A 22,435-nucleotide genomic window follows, 5' to 3' on the forward strand; every position below is an offset into this window, starting at 1 on the left:
GGATGGTCAGCTCTGTAGGAAGCTTTGGGACAGCAGGAGCTGCAGACAGCGGGGAAGAGAAACGCTGTGGGCTGGTTCCTGCTCTGGGGATGTGTCCAGCTGAGTGTGTAGGAATTCAAAAAGCAAAGGACATAATTTTCTGGTACAGGTTTATAATGAATTTTGACTTAAAATAATAAGCAGTATACACAACATACACGTGAATTGTACAGAGATGCTGTTGTATCGTTGACTTCAGAACCTACCAGTAAGTTCACAGGTTTCCTTTGCTCTCTCAAGCCCCATGTGTCCACCAGCATCTAGAGGTGGCCTTTGTCTCTCTTCAGGGTTCAGTTCCAAGTTACAGCTCCACTTGTTCCTTGTGCTGGGGACACAGGGACAAGCCTCGTGCAGAGGTGACTCTTGCTCAGCAGGGTTAGTGATGTGTCAGGTCAAGGGAAACACAGGTACCATGGAACTGTCTTACGGATTCATAACACCCTTCCTCTGGCCTTGCAAAAAAGAAAAAGCAAGAATGCTTTTGCAAGAGTGGATTATTCTGAACTAGTGTTTTTCGCTGGTGAAGCTTTACTGTAACAGATTCTCTGGGGAGGTGCAGAATTCCTCAGCCATCACATCCCGACAGTCAGTCCTCCGAGTCTCTGTTGGTCGCACCATCCCTTTGCCAAGAGAACCTTTGCAGGTTCACAGTTTAAGCAAGGATCGCAGCCTCCTGCTAGGTCGGGGATTAGTTTTGCTGAGCACATTGAAGGGCCCACAGTACCTCCTGGGAACCTCCTTTCCTTAGTGCTTTGTAGAATTAATTAAATAAAAGCCATGCAGTTGAACTACAGCTCCCAGAACATCACGGCCCTCAGGGCACAGGGGTTTAAAAAAAATTGCAGGGAGGGGGGGCAGTGGCTTCTTCCCTCAGTGCTCCCGTCTCGTCAGGTCTGGTCCAACCACTCGGCCCGTTTGGGCGCTTTACACGTGTGCACGTCCACAGTGTCCTCGCACTCCTTGCAGCGCACAGCGCAGCACCAGTGGAACTTGCACTCGCACTTGGTGACGCGGGTGACGCGCGTGGTGTCGTAGCCCCGGCCGCAGCACATCACCTCGCAGCCGTCCGTGCCGCGGGACGCCTTGCTGCACACCCGGCCCGCCGTGCCCAGGGAGCCTGCGGGGGAAGGAGAGCACGTCAGGCTGCTCTAATCCCTTCTTCCAGCACTTCCCCGCCCACCCACCCACCCCAGGGGTTACTGGGGACACTGGGCATCTCCATCTGCAGTGGGGACCCTTGGTGGGGAAATCCCATTGTTCCTGTCACAGCACGTGCTGCAGTGGGGTCTCCAAAGGCACCACTTCGAAGCCTGCTGTGCTTTATGGACATGGGATGCCACAAGTTCAGCCAGCGATGCAGCTTTGGTGTCTCTCATGTCCACTGTGATGGAGGGTTGGAATGAGATGATCTTTCACATCCCTTTCAACCCAAAACCTTCTGGGTTTCTATGGCGATCTGCATGGCCCCCTTCCCGTGCCCACTGCTAGAGCCTGTGTTTGCTGCTGCCAGAGCACAAGAGCAGTAGGGGACAGGGATGAGCTCTCTGCAGCCCCTCTGTGCCTTGGGGAACACCTGGAGCAGTGTGTGCCCACCGAGCCAGGTTTTGCAGCTGGCAAAGCTCAGAATGGCCTCTCTGCTTAGGCTGAGGATGGCAGAACCATGTGCTCCCTACTGAACTCTCATGGCTGCTGCAAACTAAACTGGGAAAGCTCCAGGCTGAGAAACCATTGATCATCTCTGCAGGAGTCCAGCAGCCCTGATGCCTCTTGCCCGCTCTCATCCCAACCTCGGGCTGTGTTCAGAGGAACAGCCTGTGCATGGAACAAGCTCTTTGTTGCCTGTTCAAGGGAGCTTTGCTCTGCAGAAGATGGGCTCTGAGGATACACTCCACTTCTGTGATGACCAGAAGCCTGAGGGGTTTGGGGCCTTGGTGTAAAGCCTGGGAATTTTAGACAAACACAGTCCTGCCTGTGCAGGTGCAGGGTGCTGTGGGGACTCTTGGGTCTGGGTAACCCCCTCTCCAAAGACTGGGGTTGAGTGGAGGAGCTGGGCTAGCTGGGACTGCTGGCCTGTTGGGGAGGGAGGAAGAGATGCTTTTGGGCAGTGACTGGAGCTCCAGGTTTTACCTGCTGACTTGTCCATCACGCAATAATCAGGTGAGTTCTCAAAATACACCAGATCTGTTTTTGTGGGCTTCCTGAAGTTCTTGTTGGCCACTGTAAAGCCAGTGCCATCCTGATTCATCGTCACCTGGATGGCTCCATTGTATTTCTTCCTTAGGTAATCCCCTGTTTTTCGAAAATCTGACATTGCCAGCCAACAAGTCCTTAGTGTGCAGGAGCCGCTGACCCCGTGGCATTTGCACTCCAGCTTCAGGAAGCGCTTCACAGCCTGTGGGAAGAGAGATGGGTAGGGACCAGTGGTCATGCTGGGCATCAGATACTGCAGCAGTGTCTACTCATTCTTGGTGCAGCTTACCAGCCCCGGGCTGTGTGGGATGGGGCTGCTAATGGGAGAAGGGGGCTGTGTATGGAGGTCACCAATGCCAACATCAGCAAGGACACAGGAGGCAAAGGTGAGTGAGGTCCTGCCACTCCCTAGGGCAAGGCAGGGCAGCATGCAGCCTTATCCACAGCAGGAACTGCCCTCCAAAGATGCCCAAGGTCCCGTTTCTCTGGCCAAGCTGTTCTGGCTGCCCAGTCCCCTCCAGAAGGTCCCAGAGGACTGGGCTCTGCTGCAGGGGCTGCACTCACCATCCTCCCGCAGCGGTTGTTGTGCAGATTCATCAGCGCCCGGGCATCCTTCACTTTTTTCTCCTTGGCATCCACAAAGGCTTTGGCAAAGCGGATCCCGTAGTTGATGTTGTCGCTGCAGCCGCCCCAGTCGAACTCCCCGCGCTCGTCCTTGGAGCGGCCCCTCTTGAGCGGGTCACAGCTGCAGACCTTGAGGTCGCCCTGGCTGCACGCCCGCGTGATGGCATAGACCACCCCGGCCGAGGAGATGGCGTAGACGAAGGCGGCCTCCCTGCTGCCTGCCGCGGGGAGAGAGACAGCAATGGGGAGTGAGCGTGCCAGGCTGTGCCAAGTGCCTGCAGCCCATGAACCGGGCCCTGGGGAGCGAGACCATCCTGTAAGCCAAGCTCAGCCATCTCTGCTGACCACAGTGTCTAGCCTCGGCTGCCCTGGAGCCCTTCAGACTGATTGCAGTGCTCAGGGTACATGCCCATGGGCGGTGAGAGCAGCCAGCACCCTCGGGCCAGGGCTGCTGCCCTCCCTCCCTCCCTCCCTCCCTCCCTCAGGCTGGGTGCAGCTCCTCCCACGCAGCACAGCTTGCTGCTGCTATTCTGTGTCTCTGGTTCAAGTTCGCAGCTGGTTTTATAATGCTGTAAAAGAAGCTGCAAATCAAAACCATGTTAGTCTTCATTTTGAGAGCCTTTGAAAGCAACTTCAAAGGCAGCAGAGCTCTCTTTGGGCCTCGCAGGATGGGGCTGTGGCGAGGAGCTTTCATCATTCCGCATCCTTTGCCAGGAGAGGATGCAAGCAGGAGAAAAGGTGCTGTGATGGGAACAGAGAGGCTGAGCAGGCAGGCTGCAGCATGGCGGGTGAATGCTGCATTCAGCATTCCAGTCCCCTTCCTCCAGCTGGGTCAGGCATTTGGCTTGTGGCTCTGCTGCTTGTCCACCCCATGGGCAGCTGCTCCATCCCCCTGCCAGCTAGGAGCAAGCTCCCCACTCACCGGCTCCTTCTGTGGCACTCACGTGTCCTCCATACAAGCTGGGAGTGGAAAGACTCTTCCAGCCGCTTTTGATTTGGGGGCCACATGGCTGGATGCTCCCAGCACGTCATGGGATGCAGCAGCATCTGTCCTGCAGTGCTGCTGCCTGGGCCAGGGCTTGTGCTGGCTCCCGTTTGCTCCCAGAGCACTCCCAGGGCAGCTGAGCCCATGATGCTGCTCCTGCTCTGGAAGTGCCCCGCCCCTGTCCCCATTGTGCCTTTCCTCTCTGCTCCTTGGGTACCTTTCCTGGGTGTATCCCTGCTTGTGTTGTATCTGTCCCTCACCTGGAGGGGGAAGGTGTCTCCCATCAGGCCATGCCCAGCCCTTTGTGCAGGGCTGGCACCTGCCCCATAGCCATGGTCCTCCTCCACCTCAGAGCCTGAAGCAGGGACTGGAGCTGCATCTGTGCCTTGCCTCCCTTGCCATGCGAGGGAACAGCCAGTTCCCACGTGAATTGCTGAGTCCTGGCCAACCCCGCTCTCCAAATATTTATATATCCCATTACTGTTTACATATGCGCCTGTTCTCTGGAGGTGTCTCCTCCTTCCCCCTTCTCCCCCAGTGCTCCCCCTGCTCCATCTCATCTGGTGCAGCTATTCCAAACGGACTGCTCTGCTCCCATTACTACTTGATTAATTTACAAGGAAAGGCAAAGCTCTCCTCAGGGAGTAATCCAAGCCACCGGGCATGGCAGCCCAGTGGGAGGAGAGACTCTCCCAGGAAGAGAAGTCTCACGGTGGTGGGAAGGAGACAGGGCAGCACCTACTTCGCAGCATGACCCGGCCGAAGACGGTGTGGTCGCGGTCCAGGGTGCTGCAGTTCCAGCGGTGGTGCCGGAATTGGTGCTGGCACTCCCGGATCCACTCCTTGGCTCCCTCCCCAACTGACTGCATGATGTCAGGGTACCTCTGGCAGAGCTGTCGCTGCTTGTTCACCAGCCCGGGGATGTTGTCACAGATCACCCTCGCGCCCAGTGCCCCGATGTACCTGCGGGAGAGAGCAGTGCCACGTTACTGCCCTGCCTGCAGAGGAGTGACAGCATCACTGAATACCCTGAGTGGGATGGGACCCACAAGGATCATCCAGTCTGACTCCTGGCCCTGTACAGGACACCCCCAAAATCCCACCCTGTGACTGAGAGTATTGGCTAAATACTTCCTGAGCTCTGGCAGCCTTGGGGCCACGACCACTGCACCGGGGAGCCTGTTTGGTGCCCAACCACCTTCTGGAAGAACCTTTTCCTGATATCCAGCCTAAACCTCCCCTGACACAGCTCCAGGCATTGCCTTGGTTCCTGTCCCTGGTCACTGAGAGCAGAGATCAGAGCTGCCCCTCCACTACCCCTCAGGAGGAAGTTACAGAGCACAATGAGCCTTTTTGTTTAATAAAGTAATCCCAAGATGCATGAGCCAGGAGCAGGCAGAGAATTTCTCAGTGTGTGCATCACTGCAGGAAAGAGCAGGGAGTCTGTGGAGCCCATCTTCCCCAGCAGACAGTCAGCTCTGGGTTCTGTGAGTCATGAGATGTCTCCCATAAGCCTGGCCTGTGTCAGCTCCTGGGGCAGCAGCAGAGAAACTTGCTGATGTGCAAAACCTCCCTCCCAGCCTCTTCCCAACATGCCAGCCCCGCGCTGTCGCCCAGCCCTGCTGAGCACAGCAGGATGGAGCCCAGCTCAGCCCAGGGTGGCTCCTGCAGCCTCTGCCCTTTCTCCTGACTGCATTTGTCAGGAATGTCCACGGCACAGACACCTGTGGCATGCGCAGGTGAGGGAGGAAGAGGAGCAGGCTGCACCAGTGGGTGCTGCACTCCTCACCCACACTGTTATCCCCCAGCTGTCGATTTCTCCTTGTGCATCTCCTGGACATTTACTCTCGTGCCCTGAAGCTCCATAACTGGCAGAACTATGCTGTGGCTCCTATCTTGCCTGTATCCCACCTGTATCCTGCTCCCCTCCCTGCAGCAGTGGGGAGAGAGCAGGAACTCAGAGCAGACAGACAGGGCACAAAGAGCAGCCTGCCAGAGCCTGGCTGAGCCCATGGGCAGCTTTCCACAGCCACGGGGGAGGGACCTGAGCTCTGCCCCGCACTCTCCCCATCTCGGACAATGGCAGCAACGTGGAATTTTCCATCCCAGTCGGCTCCCGCCTGCACCACCCGCTCACCCCTCTGGCTGCTTGTGCTTGAGGATGATTTTTGCTGCAGAGCACAGAGCTGGGATTCTGGCCGGAAGGGATGAGGTTTGGGTGATATTCAGATTTTTTCTAACCCCCAGACTGGAAGCAAAAACCTTCCTTCAGTAATAATAAAAAGCAATAAGCTTGGACAATATTTCATTGTCTGTCTCTGGACACGTTCTCTCAGTTCTATCCACCCCAGAGAGAGCTCCCAGGCTCAGGAAAGCCCTGCAAGCACAGAAAGCAATGGGATCTGCTCCCTCTTTTAAAATATTTTGTTTAAATGCTGGCAGAAGCACAAGTTCATCTCGGGCTGGAGCTGAGGATAATAAACCCAGCTCCCCATGGCTTTGCAAACCCAGACTCCAAGGGGCAGTGAGCTTTATTGTCACAGGCATGCTCACCAGCCTTTCATCCTGAAGCAGAGGAACAGGGGAGTGGCAGAAGCTGTTTGGGAAAGAAAAGCCAACAGGAGCTCCTCAAGCACTGCTGACTGGGGATGTTTCACTGCCTTGCTTGTGCCAGACTCTGAGAGCAGCCCCTTCCTTCCCACGGGGAGCAGGGCAGAGGAGCATCCCACCAGCTGGATGGTGGCATGGTGACATCCAGTGGGACTGCAGAATTCCTTCCCAGAGCCATGGTCAGGTCCCCAGCCCTAAATTCATTCTGCCCAGCAAGGATGGGGATGGCTGGCTTACCCCTGCCTGTGCTGGCAAGGCAGTGATGAGATGCTGGGAGGCAGCAGGTTGCACGATGGAAGTTCAGAAGTAGCCAAAGCCCCTCTTTGCTGGAGAAAAGTGATGCTGGAAAAGGTAAAATGTTCTGTGATGGGCCACCTCCCCAGGGACCTTGTGGGGCTGGGGCACTGGTCTCCAGTCCCAGTAGTGGGCTGCGAGTGGGCTGGGACACAGCAGCTGGCAGCAGAGCTGCCTCTGAGGCTGGAGAGTGATGGATAAAGCACTAACACATCCCCTGGGAGACCGAGATCAAGGGAAACCCTCCAGACAAGATAAACACCAGGCACTCCCTTTTTCACACTGGAAGCTAATTACTTCTCCTTAATTCTCCTGCCAAATACCCAGATCAGAGCAAACATTATCAGCAGGAGAAAGTGGAGGGAGAGCAGAGCGAAGGGCACCAACTGCCGCAGTAGCAGCTCGGCATGTGCATCCCACAAGGGCCAGGGTCAGTGGCTGCATGTCCCTTTGCCTGTGGCAGCACATTCACACAGCACCTACAGGACTCCATCAGAGTTTATGTACTGAAATCTAACACACAACTAAAGGGAAAATTCCTCCCATGACCTGGAAAGGCTGTGGTTGTCTCGGCAAAGACGAAAGCTCCAACTTGGTGAGAAATGCTCCAGTAGAGTTCAGTTACTCTGAAATGGAGCAAGATGAGGAATATCAGAAAATTCTGCCAAGCAGACTTTTGGGAGGGAAAAAACCCAAACATTTGTTTTGGATAGAAGAAAGCATCCCTTCCAATTTTGTTTCTCAAAATCTGTGACATTTTAAAAATACTGCAATGGGAAAGACAATGGATATTCTGAGAAGTCCCCAGCTGCCTTATCAGAACTTCATTTCCAAACAAATGAAGCTGTGCTGGAAGTGGGACACTTCTGCAGCACCGTACTCTGGGGTAATCTGCATTTTCTAGCTAAAAAAGCCCCACAAAACCCAAGCCCTGAGTGCAGAAAACTCTGTGAGAGATTACTTCTCCTGATGCTGAAGGCTGCTCAGGCCTGGACTTCAGGGCTGGGAGGAGAGAGGCAGGAGCAGGAGCTGGGCAGCCTGCAGTGAGAAGGAGCTGGGAGGCAGGGAAGAAGGGAGTGGATAATTAAGTGCATGTGGGGATAACAATCCCCCACCCTGCCCAACAGGGTTCCATATGCTGCTGCCTCCGAGGGTGTGCGAAGCCCTGGCATCGCCCTTCACCAAGTGCAGAGCTGTTTGTCCAGCTTGGGTGCAGAGGGGCTGGCACAATCCCTCTGACCCCCCTGGGCTGTGCGGTGCTGCAGTGTCACCTCTGCCCATCAGTGTGCAATCCCGAGCTTGTCCGAGTTGCATTTCCCATTTTCCCGGGAGCCGGCTGTGCGGGGCCGTGCTGTGGGAACTGCGCTGCCTCCCCCGCCCTGCCATCCCTGCTTCTCGCAAGGCACCAACAACAGCGGGGGATGGAGACCTTGTTTTCCTAGGACAGGTGCTTCTTCAGGCTGCGAGGTGAAGCCCTGCTGTCCCTGCGAGCTGCAGGGCTGCATGCAGAGCCCATCCCGGACCCGCGAGTGGAACAGGAGACACCCGTCACGCGCTGCCTCCAAGCTGTTGTTCTTGTGGAGAGTCTGCTGACTTTGGCTCTTGTAAACAAGGAGAAACCTAAATTGCTTCTAAGATAAACATGCAAATCAGAGGCAGACGCATCTATTAGCTGGTGGCGTGCGGGCTGTGCTAGCTCCCTCCGCAGCTCGGCGCTTCCCACACCAGCCCGCAGCTCCTGTGGCCCTCGTGGGGCCTCTGCCTCTGCTCAGGTGACAGTCTGAACAGCTCCTCCCGAGAGATCCGCTGGGAAATGTCTCTTGGAAAATGATGTTTTGAGGAAAGAAATCAATTTAATGGGAATTCATAAAATTACGTGGAATCAGAAACTGTCCTCCTGTTGCTCTTCCGTCATACCAAGGTGTTCCTGCAAAGTGAGTGAGTGCCCTAATTCAGTTCCCAATGAAATTTATACTAGATGCTGCTTTAGCTAAGGCTTGATTTTTCACCATTTCATAATGCATTGGAAAACCTATTTGAACACGACTTGATTTTAAAAGTGAAATCTTTAGAATTGCCATTCTCAGATAAATCAACATTTTAGTGCTCTGAATTAAAACAGCTGCTTGAAATGTCATAAAATCCCATTGCGGGTTGCACCAATACCATTAAAAGCACAGGTTTAAATTAGATTAATAGAAGCTAAGCTTAACTAAAACCACTGTCACAGCTTTACCCCCAGCTGCTCCCAGGGGTTCTGGACAGTCTCTGAGGTCTGCTGAGAGCTCTGAGGCTGAGAAGAGAACATGGTCTGGCTTCTTGGTGGCACCAGAGGCTGTTGGAGTCCATTTCCTGGGAAGAGTGATTCAGTTCCCCATTGCTCTGTAACTACCCTGGCTTCTTTTCTCTTCCCATCCCACTGGATCCTCATGAAATCTGTATTTTGGAGGCTGGAAAGCCCTAGGCAGCTATTGGAGACAGCTTGTGCAGATAGGATCAAATCCAACATCCCTGCCTCTTTGCCTGCTAAAGAGCAAATTCCATCATGCCTGGCAGCATTTCACCTCCTTGAGTTCTTTGCATACTTCCCAAGGATGCTGCACCTTCCTTCCTCTGCTCTCCCTGCTGTGGCAGACAATTTACAGCCAACTGCCAAGCAGTTTGGGTTGCAAGGTGCTATAAACATCTGAGATATTATTTTAGTATTATAAACCCTGAGTATTTTATTAAGCCCCACTGGGAACAGGGCCATCCTGGCCTGCTGGAATTGTTAGCACCTTTGAGTGATTAATAGTCCTAATTTCCTCACTTACAGCCACTACTCTGCATGTTGAGAGCCTTAGTCTCACTTCAATAATTTTTAATATCATAATGCTGAGCCACTACCAGTCCCACTCAGGGAACATTTTTTATTTTCTGCACTGTCTTTCTCTTTCTTGTGCATCCCTCTTTTAAAGTCGCCTGCCTTCAGATCCTGCTCAGAGCCCCCCCTCTGTGGTTTTCCTGCATCCTGTGCAGTCTTTGGGATGTAGTTTCTGTGAGGAGGACTGAAACTCTGTGGTGCTGGGGAGATGGAGCAGATGAGTGCTGCAGTTTGTTGTCCCCTGGGCAGATGTGGGAGATTTTGCTGTTGGCATCTTGCATAACAGTAACCTGAAAACTGAGGTCTGAAAACTTTGGTCAGCACGGGGGAAAAGCTGTTCCTCAGGGACATTGTTGCTGGTGCATGAATACAAAATAATTGCTCATTAAAAATATACTTTACCCTTAAGAACTATTTTTTTTCTCCCCAGATCTCAAAGTCCTTTGCTAAAAGGTGGGGAGGTAAGACAGCCTCCGGTGCTAAAGTTGGATGTAGAATTCTCTTTTCCATGGCACATCCTGTGTGTTGGGTGTGAGCTGCTCCAAGAAGAAGCTGCGTTTCCACGGGCTCTGGCCCAGCACAGATCTCCTCATGGCGCTGCTGAAATCACTTTTGGTAATCGCAAAAGCTAATGAGTTTGGAAGAACAGAAGGATTTTTTCCTTCTACATTTCTTTCTGAGAAAGATTTCCCATAGGTGAAAGTGACCCTAATGAAAAATGGACTGAGCAGCACAGTTAGGATTATTATAACTGCTCAGAGTGACTGAGAGAACCCATCTGTTCCATCCACCCCAACCAAGAACACCAGGGCTGCTGCAAAGGCCACGGGGTTCATTCTCCATCAGTCTGACATTACTTTAAAACTTATTTTTCACAGCATGGCTGCCTGGACAGCCGGGGCTGTGGAGCGCCTCAGGATAAAGACTTCCTGGTCACTGACCTCCCGCTTTTATTGCCATGCAGAGCGCTCTGCAACAACAAACGACAGCGCCCGCGGATCGCCGCGTCCCGAGGGCTGCACGTCCTCTCCCCTCGGAGGTGGCAAGCTACGCTCCTGGAGCTTTGTCCCTGGCCCTGCCCAAGGCAAAGGGGCTGGAATTGGATGCTTTAAGGTCCCCTCAAACGCATTCTGTGATTCCATGATTCTGTATTGCGCCTGCAGCAGCGCCAAGACTGAAAGGGTGATGAGCTGCTGGGCAGCAGAAGCACTGGGGGCAGAGGCTCCTGCAGGGCACAGGCTGGGATCACAGCTATGGACACCCAGCCCGTGGAGCCCCCCACAGCCTGCCAGACCCTCTGTGAGCAAAGCCCCCGGGGGCTGCTGAGGGTCTGCCCAGCTGAGGCTGGCACGGAGGGGAGGAGCAGCACCCCCCCAGAGGGTTACACGCGGGCTGTGCAGCTCCTCCACGCAGCTGTCTTTCCCTTGGCTTGATTTCAAACATTCCTATTGATGCTATTTCCCCTCCCACACACCTTAGTATGATGCCTGCTTAAATGAGCCTCTCTCTCCTATACCCTGTATCCACACATACGTGTGGCTCCATTTTTCCATCACTCCCACTGCCCATCCACTGCAGCTGGACCACGGACAGCACTAGGGTCTCAGTGGGAATGCAGGCAAATCCTGGAGGAGAGCACAGCCAACAGCCCATCCTGGTGGGAATGCCTCCTTCTCCATCTGCAGTGGGAGGGAGCCACGGGCACTCCTGCTTCGTGATTTGCCCGTGGTATGTTTTCCATGCCCATAACCGTAGCCCTCCTTCCCTGGCCAAGGAAGGGAGCTGGACCACGATGACTGCCTGACTCTGGACTGGTCATCCCTCACAATCCCCATGTGTGCATCACACCCCAGGATGCAGCAGCTCTCTGGGAGCCCCTGTATCCTGACAGCACCATGGGTAGCCCCATGTGGTTGCCAGGCTCCCACACGCTCTCCAACCCACACCCAAACTTGCAATCCTCTTCCTTCCACAGATTTGTTTTATCTCTTTGGGAGCCTGATGCCTCCCATCTGTTCCAATGCCAAATGAAATTAAATATTTGTAGTTTCCAAGGGCTGTGGTTAGCAATAAACAAGTTAGCTAACAAGGATTTGGTGTGCTGGGGAGCTGGGGGGGGGGCTGTGGGGGTTACAGGAGAGTGGGTGTGTGTGAGGGTGGGATGCAGGGGGGTATGCAGGGCTTTGTGTACATTTCTCTTTAACCAAACCTTTAATTTTAGAATGGCTTTCCACACCAGAACGGCTCGCCGGGCTCTCAACAGCGAGTAAACTCTACTTAGTTATTTACAACAAGTTTGTTTATTGCACAGTTTATGTTTATAAGCAACATTTGTCTAATCTCCCAAATCTTTCCCAAGGAATTTCGGAGGCCGCTTTCGGGGCCCGGCGGGCTCTGGCGGCGCGGGGCACAGCCCTGCCAGCGCCATCCCCCAGACGATGCTGCTCTCCCTGCCAGTGCACGCAAGTGTAAACGGGATTTAGGGATTTTCCCGTTGCATTCCTTCCTAATTTCTGTCTGTGTTTCAGCTGGTATTTTGTTGCTAAGTAACACTTCGGAGTTTGGAAGCATTTGTGCAAGGGTGCTGCTCCCCACAGCCACAGCCACCCTGCTGTCACTGTTAGTCACAGAGCCCGGCCGCAACCACACAGGCCAAAACCACACTGTCCCCAACCTGTCCCCTCTGCCCGTGCTCTGAGCACGTGCACACGCACACACACCCACCCACAGCCACTCTTTTGGATGCCAAAGTTCACCAATTCCTGGCGTTTATGTGAAGCGGTTGGGCCATGCCTGACGTCACTGAAAATTAATAATTTGCAGTTGTTTAGAAGAAACATTTGGTTGATATTTCCTTTCCATGTACTGTGATCAGAGGAGACCCAATTTTTCCTATTAAACTACTTAAAAAGTTGACTCTGAAAATGAGAAGCATTTCCTCTAGTTCCCCAAGTTTATTGTGTGCGAATCCCTAGAAGAATTTGGCAATAATGATTAAAATAATGAAGGATGATGCACCACCAAATGTATTTACTGTAATATCAGTGGTGCTGAAGATGTGCTTGGAAACCTATGCAAATCCCTGAATAAGTTTTTTCCCAAACCACAGCTGGTTGAAACCATTTTCAGTAAAACACAATTTCATCTAAACACGCTATTTTATCAGGACTGACACGTCCAGCAAACAGCGCTCAGTTCAATTTAGGCTTTTCTTAGGAATGCTTTTCTTTCCAGAAGAGAAAGCTCAATTGAAAGTGTGAACTTTAAGAGTTTAATATATTCAATTTCTAATTGTTTTTGTTTTAAAAGTCATGTATTTGAGATCCTTGGGACCAACACTGCTTGGTGACAATGTCCAAAGGCGTGGTGGGGCTGCCTGGGGCTGCCCAGCTCCCAGCACAGCTCCCCTGGGCCGCCCTGCTCTCCTCTCCCCTCGAGCTGCCAGCAGGGATCAGCCTGCAAGCTGAGAACACAAACTGCTGTGGGAGCTAAATCTAGCTTCCTCCAAACAAGCCACAGCTACTGAGCTTTAAACGTGGCTGGTTTTCCTCCCGCTTGCTGGGAAGCCACACGCGCTTGGAATGAGGGCAGACCGCGGCGAGCCGTGCTGGGGAGCAGCGGGGTACTGAGGGGAAATAGGTGGTTTTAACACCCTCCTGAAGAATGAATTTTCACCCTTCAGGCAGCATCCACGTGTGTTACCAGAACTGCCCATCTCTGGGGAGATGATGCTGTGACTACTCCATTCCTCCTTTCTTCCCAGCCATGTTATCCCATGCACCCACTCCTCAGTTCTAACGAGCCTCTCTCTCTCCAGCCTCTGTGATAATGGAAATAATTCAACTTCTCCACTGTCCCTTCCTTCCCTCCTCAGCTTTTCGCATTTTAGCAACCCCACCTTGCCCGCAGAAGCAATCCTGCCTTCACCTGCCCTGCTGGGTTGGGGCAGAGCTGGCTCTGGAAGCCAGGTCAGTGCTTGTATCAACCTGAGACTCCCCAACAGTGACTCATTTTCTCTCCCACTGATTCCAGCTCCTCTCAGCTGACCAGGCTTCGGGAAAGTTCCTCTGGGCATGGCTGTGAACAGCCTTGCTCTTTCTACTTTCCATTTGTCCCCCAAAGCATTTCTTGGTCTCTTGAAGAAGTTGCTTTTGTGCTTGGTTGCCACCAGGTGCCCGAGCAGCCTGTCCCCTGAACTCCCGCTCCCTCCTAGCCCCACAGCTTTCCCACCAGCCCTTCTCACCCTGGAATCGCTCTCCTAGGGATGCCAGCCCGGCCAGGGCCGCCACAGGCCCAGACGTGCTCTCAAGCACCGGGAATACTTGTGCTATCTGCATGACTATTGAGTGCTCCCGGCCCCTTACAGAGTGCTCCACGGTAGCTGAAAATTTCCAGAAACTACCGTTTTTCTTCAGTGGCAGATGGGTTGAATTTGATTAAGTTTTGCCTCATCCACCGTGATCTGTTAATGATGATGAGATTGGCATGGAAAACACTGTTTTCCACAAGATTAGAGAGGACTTTTATAGGGTGGGGGACACTGAGAACTTTACTGCAGCCAACTATTTTTTTTCTCCAGTGTTGCTGAACTACTGAAACAGCACAGGGTCACTTGGAAAACTTCTCGATCCTTGTTTTCCTAATTGCTGTCATTCTGCATAGATGAATTTTCATTGTTACACGAACCGGGGCAGGAGGGGACTAATTTCCAGAAGGTTTTTGTTATGGCGTCATTTCTGTCTCTTACAAAGCCTCATCTTATCTAAAGGAAGGGGGACATCAACTTTCTTTGCTTCCCAGGAGCAGAGTAAATAACTGCGCGGGGAGCCCGGCAGCCCGCAGGGATGGGAGCTGCGGCGGGGTCAGGGCGGATCAGGGAATCAGAGCCGCTGTCGCTCCCCCGTCCAAACCGAACCCAGGGGCTCATCCTCCTCCTCCTCCTCGCCGTGTCCGGGGAGGGAAGGCTGTCAGAGGTGTCGCAGCGCATGGGGTTCGGCCGCCCGACAGAACCGGAGGTCCCCGCGGCAAGTCCCATCCCCAGGGAAGGAGCGGCGGCATTTTCGGGGCGTGGGGGGCCCGTGACGGCGCCCCGGGGAAAGACTCGGTACCGGCGGGGTTCGGTCCGGCCGCCGCCTGCCGCTCTGCTCTGCTCTGAGAGCTCGACGCGGACGCGGCCGGAGCAGCGCAGGTGGAGCCGCGGGGACCCCGCGCAGCCGGGCCGGTCCCGCCGGCTCCCACTGCCGCACGTCGGGCGCTGCGGGGCTCGCTGCGCTCCCTCCGGCGCTGCCCCGTCCCCTAGTCGGTCCTCCCCGTCCCCTTCCCCATCCACGTCCCCGCCCTGTCCCCGTTCCCGGCCATTCCCGTTCTCATCCCTATCTCCATCCCCGTCCCTCTGCCGCGCCCCGCCCGCGGTGGCCCGGGGACCGTCGGGGCGGCGGCGCCGTCGCGGGGACTCACTCACCACCACGAGGAGTCGGCGCGGGGCGTCAGGGCGAGCAGGAGGAGGACGAGGGGAAGGCAAAGCCGGGGGGCCGCGCCCGCGGTCCGAGGGAAGGCTCCGCACTCCGCACGCCCGGGGGCCACGGCAATCCCAGGAGACGCTTCCAGGCGGTTTGGGCTGAGCATATCTCTCCGGGGCGGGGTCCAGACGGAGAAATGACCGGGGAAGGGGGTCCTGCCCGCGCTCCCCTCGGGGCACTGCCCGTCACGGCCCCGCGGCGCGTCCGCCGGCTCCGCGCTGCTGAGCGAGCCCCGGCTGGGCCCCCGCGCCCGGGCTCATGCTGCCGCGGGGGGCGGCGGGGGGGTCCCTCCCCGCGGGGCTGCGGGGAGCTCAGCGGGGCCCGCACCCCCCGAGCGGCGCGGGACGGGCGGCGGGGCCGGGCCGGGCCATGGAGGTCCTTGAGCGGAGGGCGAGGGCGCTCTGGGGATGGGAGCGCGGGGGCCGCGGCCAAATATTGCCGGCGCCCGCCGTGCTGCGGGCTCTCATTGGGCAGAGTCAGAGACGCGGAGCCGCCGCTCCGGCCGGACCGACCCCCGCCTCCCCGAGGGCACGTCGGACAGCCCCCTCCGGGCTCCTGCCCCCGCCGCCGCCCCGCACGGGGGCCGCTCCCACCGCCGCGCCCGCACCCGCGGGGATGCGCCGCGGAGCCGCCGCTCGCGGTCGCCCCGTCGGGCCCCGCCCGGGGAAGGGGCTTAGCGGCGCGGCGGGATGCGGGATGCGGGATGCGGGGGCCCGGGCCGGCTCCACCCGCGCTCGCCCCCGCCAGGTGTCACTGCCGGGTGGGAAACCGCGGGTGAGCCGCGCTCCGCGGGGCCCCGCCGGGCTCCGCGCCCCGCCGGCCGCTGCGTCCGCCCGGTGCGGGCAGGAGCGGGCAGCGCACGGAAATCGCCTTGCCAGGAGCTGGCGGGGCGGCCGGGAGGGTCCCAGCCATGGGGCGGAGGTGGTGCAGACCCCACAGGTGCCCGGGGACCTGCAGGCAGCGGTCTGGGGACATGGACACAGCGGGCATTCACTCCCTGGTATGGTGCTGGCCACAGCGAGAGCCGCCATCGGGTGTAGTGTCCAAGCTCAGACACAGCCCTTTGCACTCCCTTCTCTACGTGCCTCTGTCACCTGTGGCTGTGGGACAGGGAGAGCTAGTGGATGAGCTGCCCTGGGCTCTCAGCTTTCCTTCCTTCATCACCCTAAAACTGGTGACTGACAGCTGGTGAAGACCAACCTTGCCTGGCAGTTCCCTCTTCCCTAGCTGGTCCTTCCACACCATGGAGGCGAGCAGGCATTTTGATCACTTCTTATTGTCAGCACTTTTGTGATATACCTGATTAATTATTGGGATTTTAAACCCCATTGCCAGAGCCCTCAGCTGCCCCCTCCCCACGAGCCAGCTCAGCTCATTCTGCTCTTTCCTTCCTATTCCTGTTGTTCAGATCAGAGAGAGACTTCCCCAGCCTGAGAGAAACAGGGGCTAGAAGCTCACACATGGTTATAATCCAATTATACTTCAGAAAACTGCAGTGACAGAAAGCTGGTGCTGGTGGGGTGCTGTCCTTTTGTCCGAGTGCCCACACAGAATATTGCATTACAGCTTATCCCCAGAGTGGTGGCACTGAAAAGGCTGATATTTATAGACTGTGGAAAGCTGTGAATTTGTTTAGAAGACCCATCACAGTGGGCAGAATGCTGGGTGTTCTGCTGTGGCCGTTTTGTGGGCTTTTCTCTGTTACTGGGTTGTTTTTACACAAAGACAGGAGCCTGAGTGTCCTGCTGTCGTGGGGAGGGAAAGGGAGGAGGTGACAAGCACGATGTTCATGTGAATGTGCAGGTCTTGGCTGTGATGTGGTGCTGGGCACAAAACCCACCTGACAGCCCATGGACTGCCCCGGGTTGGGAGGAGGCTCTCCCTGCACTGGGCAGTGAAGAGGCCAGGGCAGGTCTCACTCCTCCAACGGGGCAGAGCCTCATGTTTGATCTTCCATTCAAATTAGCAGTGCTCAGGGTGACTGGGTGCTTCATCCACATGAGCTCTGGTGAGTAAATAAACAAGGCTCTGCTTTCAAAGGCTTTCACAATTCATTAACTTCAAAGGAACGGGCTCTCTATTTTCTTAGCAGGTCATTCCACAGACTTACTCTGGGTGCTGAAGGTGGTGACTGGTCATGCCAGAACACTGGGGCATCTGCTGCAGGGCCCAGTGTCACACACAGAGCTGTGGCGAGGGGCACAGGAACAGTCCATGGTCAGCTCTATGCCTAAATAGGAGGAGAACAGGGTAAGTAAATGCATGGGCAAGACTGGTCTGTAGCATTCCCTACTCCAAAGAGCTGCTTCAGGGGTGGCGTCCAGCCTGCAGTGTGCTCAAGGCACCATCACACAGGGTTTGCAAGCCAAGGAGGGGTACCAGATTCCCCCTTCTCTGCAGAAGTTGCCCCATCTTTGCTGGAGGCAGTGGGATGTCACCTGCCCGTGCCATCTCCAGCTGTCTCTCCTGAGCTGGGTTCCTGCTGTCATTGTGCAGGCACAGGTGCTGGGTGGGAGCAGAGGTGGCGTTGGGATTGCTGCCGTGCCTCCCCGCCAGGAGCTCAGAGCTCACCTCTCACTGCCTGTGCCTCCCAACCAGGAGCTCAGAGCTCACCTCTCACTGCCTGTGCCTCCCAACCAGGAGCTCAGAGCTCACCTCTCACTGCCTGTGCCTCCCCTCCAGGAGCTCAGAGCTCACCTCTCACTGCCCGTGCCTACCAGGAACTCAGAGCTCACCTCTCACTGCCCGTGCCTACCAGGAGCTCAGAGCTCACCTCTCACTGCCTGTGCCTCCCAACCAGGAGCTCAGAGCTCACCTCTCACTGCCTGTGCCTCCCAGACAGGAGCTCAGAGCTCACCTCTCACGTGGCAGCCCCAGGAATAGCTCCGAGCCTTGCATAATCACGGCCAGGGGAAAAATCACTGTCCTGGGATAACCCTCAGTGCCAGGCTGGTTCACCTCATGGGAAGCCCTTTTTCTGGGGGAACAAAGACCTATTATAGACGTATTTATTGGGAACTTATTTTGGGGTTGATAATGCAGCTCGACCAAGCTCCTGGACTTGTGGAGAAGGGGCTGGTGAGGGGCTGGGACCGCAGCCTCTGTTGAGCTCATTTCCTCTCCAGCCGCAGCACACAGGGGACACAGTGCTGGATATTGTCACTGCCCAGTACAGTGGCACCAGTGAAGTGGCACCAGTGACTTGAGACAGGCAGTCCTGCTCCATGCTGGGGTATCTGCAGCCGGCAGAGCTGGCCCTGGACCCCCATGTTCCCCAGACTGTGCCGAGGAGGAGGCTCAGGAGCAGTTCCAGCTGTCTGGATACGGGGTAGGGGCTCCTTTCTGGGGTGGGTAAGGGGTTCCTTGCTGAGGGACAGCACTAGGGCATGAGGGCCATGGGAGCCCAGGGCCCTCTGCAAGCTGTGCCTGGTCCAGCAAAGGCAAGTGTTGAGTCCTGGTGACTCCAGCGCTTGGCTGTGGTAGGAAGGCTGTGTTCTTCTATCCCCCAAAAGAGCGCTGCTCCCAAAGGCTGAGCAGTCCCCACTTAGCCCCTGGCTATCTACTCGGGCTCTGAGATGGTAAGAATGCATTTTGGATAGATACAAACAACCAGAGCAATGAGCTGACCCTTCGATACGGCCCCCACCTCCATAGAAACAGAAGCCAAACAAACAGGCACGAGGGAGCCCTGTTAGCAGAGTGACAGCATGTGCTTAGTTAGTCTATCCCCTGCTCCCAGTGTTAATTGCCCTGTTCCTTCTCAGATTCATTGATGAATTGCTGTGTGGACATGCAGTGCCTGGCCTTGCAGCCATGTGGTGTGTGTAACCCTTTGTAGGCTCTGTTGCCATCGGGGCACAGACATTGTGGGACGCTGTCCCTCCCACTGGTGCCCGGCTGGAGCTGAGCAGCTCCTGCCTGGTAGACATGGGAAGGGGATCAGGCTGTAGGCTCAACTGCAAGCAGGAGTAAAAGTCAATAAGTGAAATTAAAATCCTGATGTCAGACCTGGGTTTCCAACCAGGAGCTTTTGTGCTTTCCCGAGGTCTTTGCCAGGTGTGGTGCACTGGAGGGAACTGGTTTCCTGTCACGAGATCCATCCCACTCTGTGGACCAGCTCCGACCTGGCTCCATCCCTCCCTTCCTTGCCCACCAGACCAAGGGGCCGGAGCAGCTCCGTGTGCCCGAGCACCCAGGTCCAGACGGATCACCCCGAATCCAGCTGTGCTAGCCATGGCAGTCACCGAGGGCCAGAAATGGTGCAATAACACCTAAAAATGCCCGGAGTGCGCCGAGCAGCCCCGGTTTCCATCATCCCGAGAGGCACCGGTGCGCCGTGCGCGGGAGGCGCGCCCTCCGTCTGCCCGGCCGCGCTGCCACCGGCGCGCTGACACTCGGCAGGCCTGGGGAAAAACACGGCGTGACATCCCGCAGGCACACCGGCCCGCTGATTAATCTCCGAGGTCAGTGGCTGCTTTATTTATAACCAGGGAAGGGTTTGGGGTGGGTTTTTGCAGGAGTGGAGCAGCACAGGCTGCCTGCTCCTCATCCGGAGCAGCTGCCGTCCCCTGCAGGGCTCTGCCTCCTCTGGACACAGCCAAAATGGGGCTCAGGGGCACCAACATCAAGCCTAAACCAGCACTGGAGCCTAGCTGGAGGGACTGATCCCACTGTGGCACCGGGGCACCTTGTCTGGATTCCAGCTGTTTTCTTTACTCCTGGAGTTTCTCCTTACCCTCCCCAGCAGACACAGCCCAGTTCCCCCCAAAACGCAGCACATCAAACTCCAAATGTTTTATGAAACTCGGTCAAGCTTCGGAGGAAAGGGAAGGTGGTCCCCAGGGCAAAAACATTCTATTTCTTCAATTTCAAAATAACATTTCCCATTTTGAAATGCTATTTGTTCTGTGGTTTTAACATTTTCTGCTTTATAACCATTTTCTGTGGTTTTTAACATTTTCACTCTGCTTTATAACACAAACCAAAATTACAGTTAAAATAATGTATTTTGAATTTATCAGTTTGAAGCATTTCAAGCCATCAGTTTCTCTAGGTTTTATTTTACAGATAACCTGGAAAGCTTTGGGGTGGGTGATTCTGAATTGGAACAGAAACAGGTTTCAAAATGTTTGCAAAGGCAGAACTTCATCCCTGCTGCCAAGTGGGAAGTGGCCAAGGGAGAAAAAAAGCCCTATCAGGTATATCTCCAGGATTGTTTCTAAGTGGAGAATTTTCCCTGTGATTAATGAAAATGGGGAAATTGGGCCAAATCCTTCACGTGCTTTGACCACAAATCTTGCACAAACACGCTGGCTGGGCTTTGGCTGGAATGACCAGGTTTAATTAGCTCACTCCTATCTAGGGATGCGGGCTGCTGCTGTCAGTGCAGGGAGGGATTTATGTTTCCTTTTCCTCAGGAATACGATCAGTGTCTGAGTATTAAGAATAATCATTTCACTAATGCGAGGCAAATTTCTTATCCTACGCTGCTGATAGTGAGGGGGACGCTGTGAGCCAGGGACATGGCTCAGATGGGTGCCTGACAGAGATGAGGGTTTAATGCTGCTGTCATGAGCCCACCATCAGCTCCTGGGCACAGGGGTCACCTTCTCTGGGTGGAGGGGATCCTGGGCAAAGGTGACCCACCTGGGCAAAGGTGACCCACTGCGCTTATGCAGCCTCACCTCAAGTCCTGGGGGCACCTTTGAGCACCACAGCACAGGGAAGTTATAAAGCTGTTAGAGACTGTCCAAATGAGGATGGTGAAAGGTCTAAAGGAGCCATCCACCGAGTGGCTGAGATTATTTGCTTTGTTCAGCCAAGCGAGGAGCAGCTCCTGGGCTGGTGGCATCACTGCAGCAGCTCTCCTGGTCAAAGTTCCACAGGTGTTTTCTGCCCTTTGAAGCAGGTACTGCTGTGCCTCCCCAAACCTGATCCATCCTTGCTGCCTGCTCCCTGTTGAAGCCCAGTGAGGTCACTGAGTCCTGATGAATCTCCACTGAACTGCTTGAGGTTTTGCAACTTAGCATGGTGGGGGATTTGGAAGGAGAAAGAAAGTGGAATAAGTGAGGAAGTGTGGAGAGCCCCAGCATAACTCCAAACTAGGGCAGGAAATGCACCACACATAGCTCTAACCTTATCATCCAGGATGGATTTTAAGTGCTTCTTCAGTGACTCATCATCCCTGAATGGGTTTGAAGGACTGTCTGCCAGAGAGGAAAGGCCAGAGAGCTCAGATCAGATAACAGGTTATTACAAAGCCCTCACACTGCCGTGGGGCATCTGCCAGGGCAGCAGCCAGGGCTGGGAGGCATAAAATATGGTCTCTCAGGTGTGGTCCAGGTGGTCAGGGGGTAGAGAACAGGGCCTCTTTCTCCTCTTACTGATCACAGAATCACAGAATGGTTGGGTTGGAAAGGAGCTGAGATCACTGTGTTCTGACCCCCTGCCACGGGCAGGGACACTTGCCACTAGAACAGGGTGCTCCATGGCATGTCCAGACTGGCTTAGAAGAATTCCAGGAATGGAGCAAGGTTCACGCTCACTCCTGGCCACTCTCATTCCATGGGCACTCTTGGTGCCTCTTGCCACCTTCAGAAATCTCTTGTGAAGTTTAGTAGTTCCTTGTACCCTGCCTCCCAGAGTCAGGTGAGGATGGGGGAAAACACAGTCTGAAACACACATTACTGAGCAAAACCCACTGTAAAAAGCCCTCTCTGTATTGTGCCTTACATGAAAGATACTGCTGTGGTTCAGAGGTTAACTTTTATCTTAAGCTCAGCTAGAAGCCGAAGAGTTTTAGCATTTTTTAAAATATCAGAAAAACATAAAGAAAGGATAAATTCTGATCTTTGCTATGTTGGTATTAATGGGGAGAAATTTAATGAAAGTCTGTAGAAGCTTCTGATTTACTCTTGCGTGAGATTGGATAGAAATAGCCCAAAGAATCTCATTGCTGCTGCCCAGATTCAGCTGCACAGTGGAGAGCTATTAATGCTCTGTTTTCTTGCCTTTGGTCAATACATCTTGCAAGGCAGGAGGAAGCTGGATTATGTCTGTGAGTGTCCCAATGTCATGCTATGTTGGATAATGAACTGTGGATAAATTGGATCAGCTTTTCAGCTGCCAGCCTCTCAGAAATCCAACAAGGAGTCAAGGCAGCAAGCTGTGCTTTCAGCCTTTGCTCTGATAACCTGTGTGCTGCTGTCAAGAGCTATTGTGGTGATTCCAGGCTGGAGCAGGTGAAAATCATTGTTAACCTGGAAAATGTACATCTCTCTTTAGCTTGGTGCTTCCCCGTACCTTAAAAAT

At 54.8% G+C, this 22,435-nt stretch overlaps 1 protein-coding gene across 1 annotated transcript; it reads right to left on the reverse strand.

Annotated features, from left to right (window-relative positions):
* Positions 1-926: 926 nt before the first annotated feature.
* On the reverse strand, positions 927-15,230 carry WNT2B (Wnt family member 2B; the record flags this gene model as incomplete). The annotated part of the gene is made up of 5 exons (XM_084220575.1): positions 927-1,156; positions 2,167-2,431; positions 2,794-3,071; positions 4,581-4,801; positions 15,067-15,230. 5 exons carry the CDS (start codon positions 15,228-15,230, stop codon positions 927-929), a joined length of 1,158 nt encoding a protein of 385 aa, XP_084076701.1.
* Between the last annotated feature and the right edge of the window lie 7,205 nt (positions 15,231-22,435).

Source organism: Fringilla coelebs (assembly GCF_963513975.1).
Source record: "Fringilla coelebs genome assembly, chromosome: 23".
Taxonomy (NCBI): domain Eukaryota; kingdom Metazoa; phylum Chordata; class Aves; order Passeriformes; family Fringillidae; genus Fringilla; species Fringilla coelebs.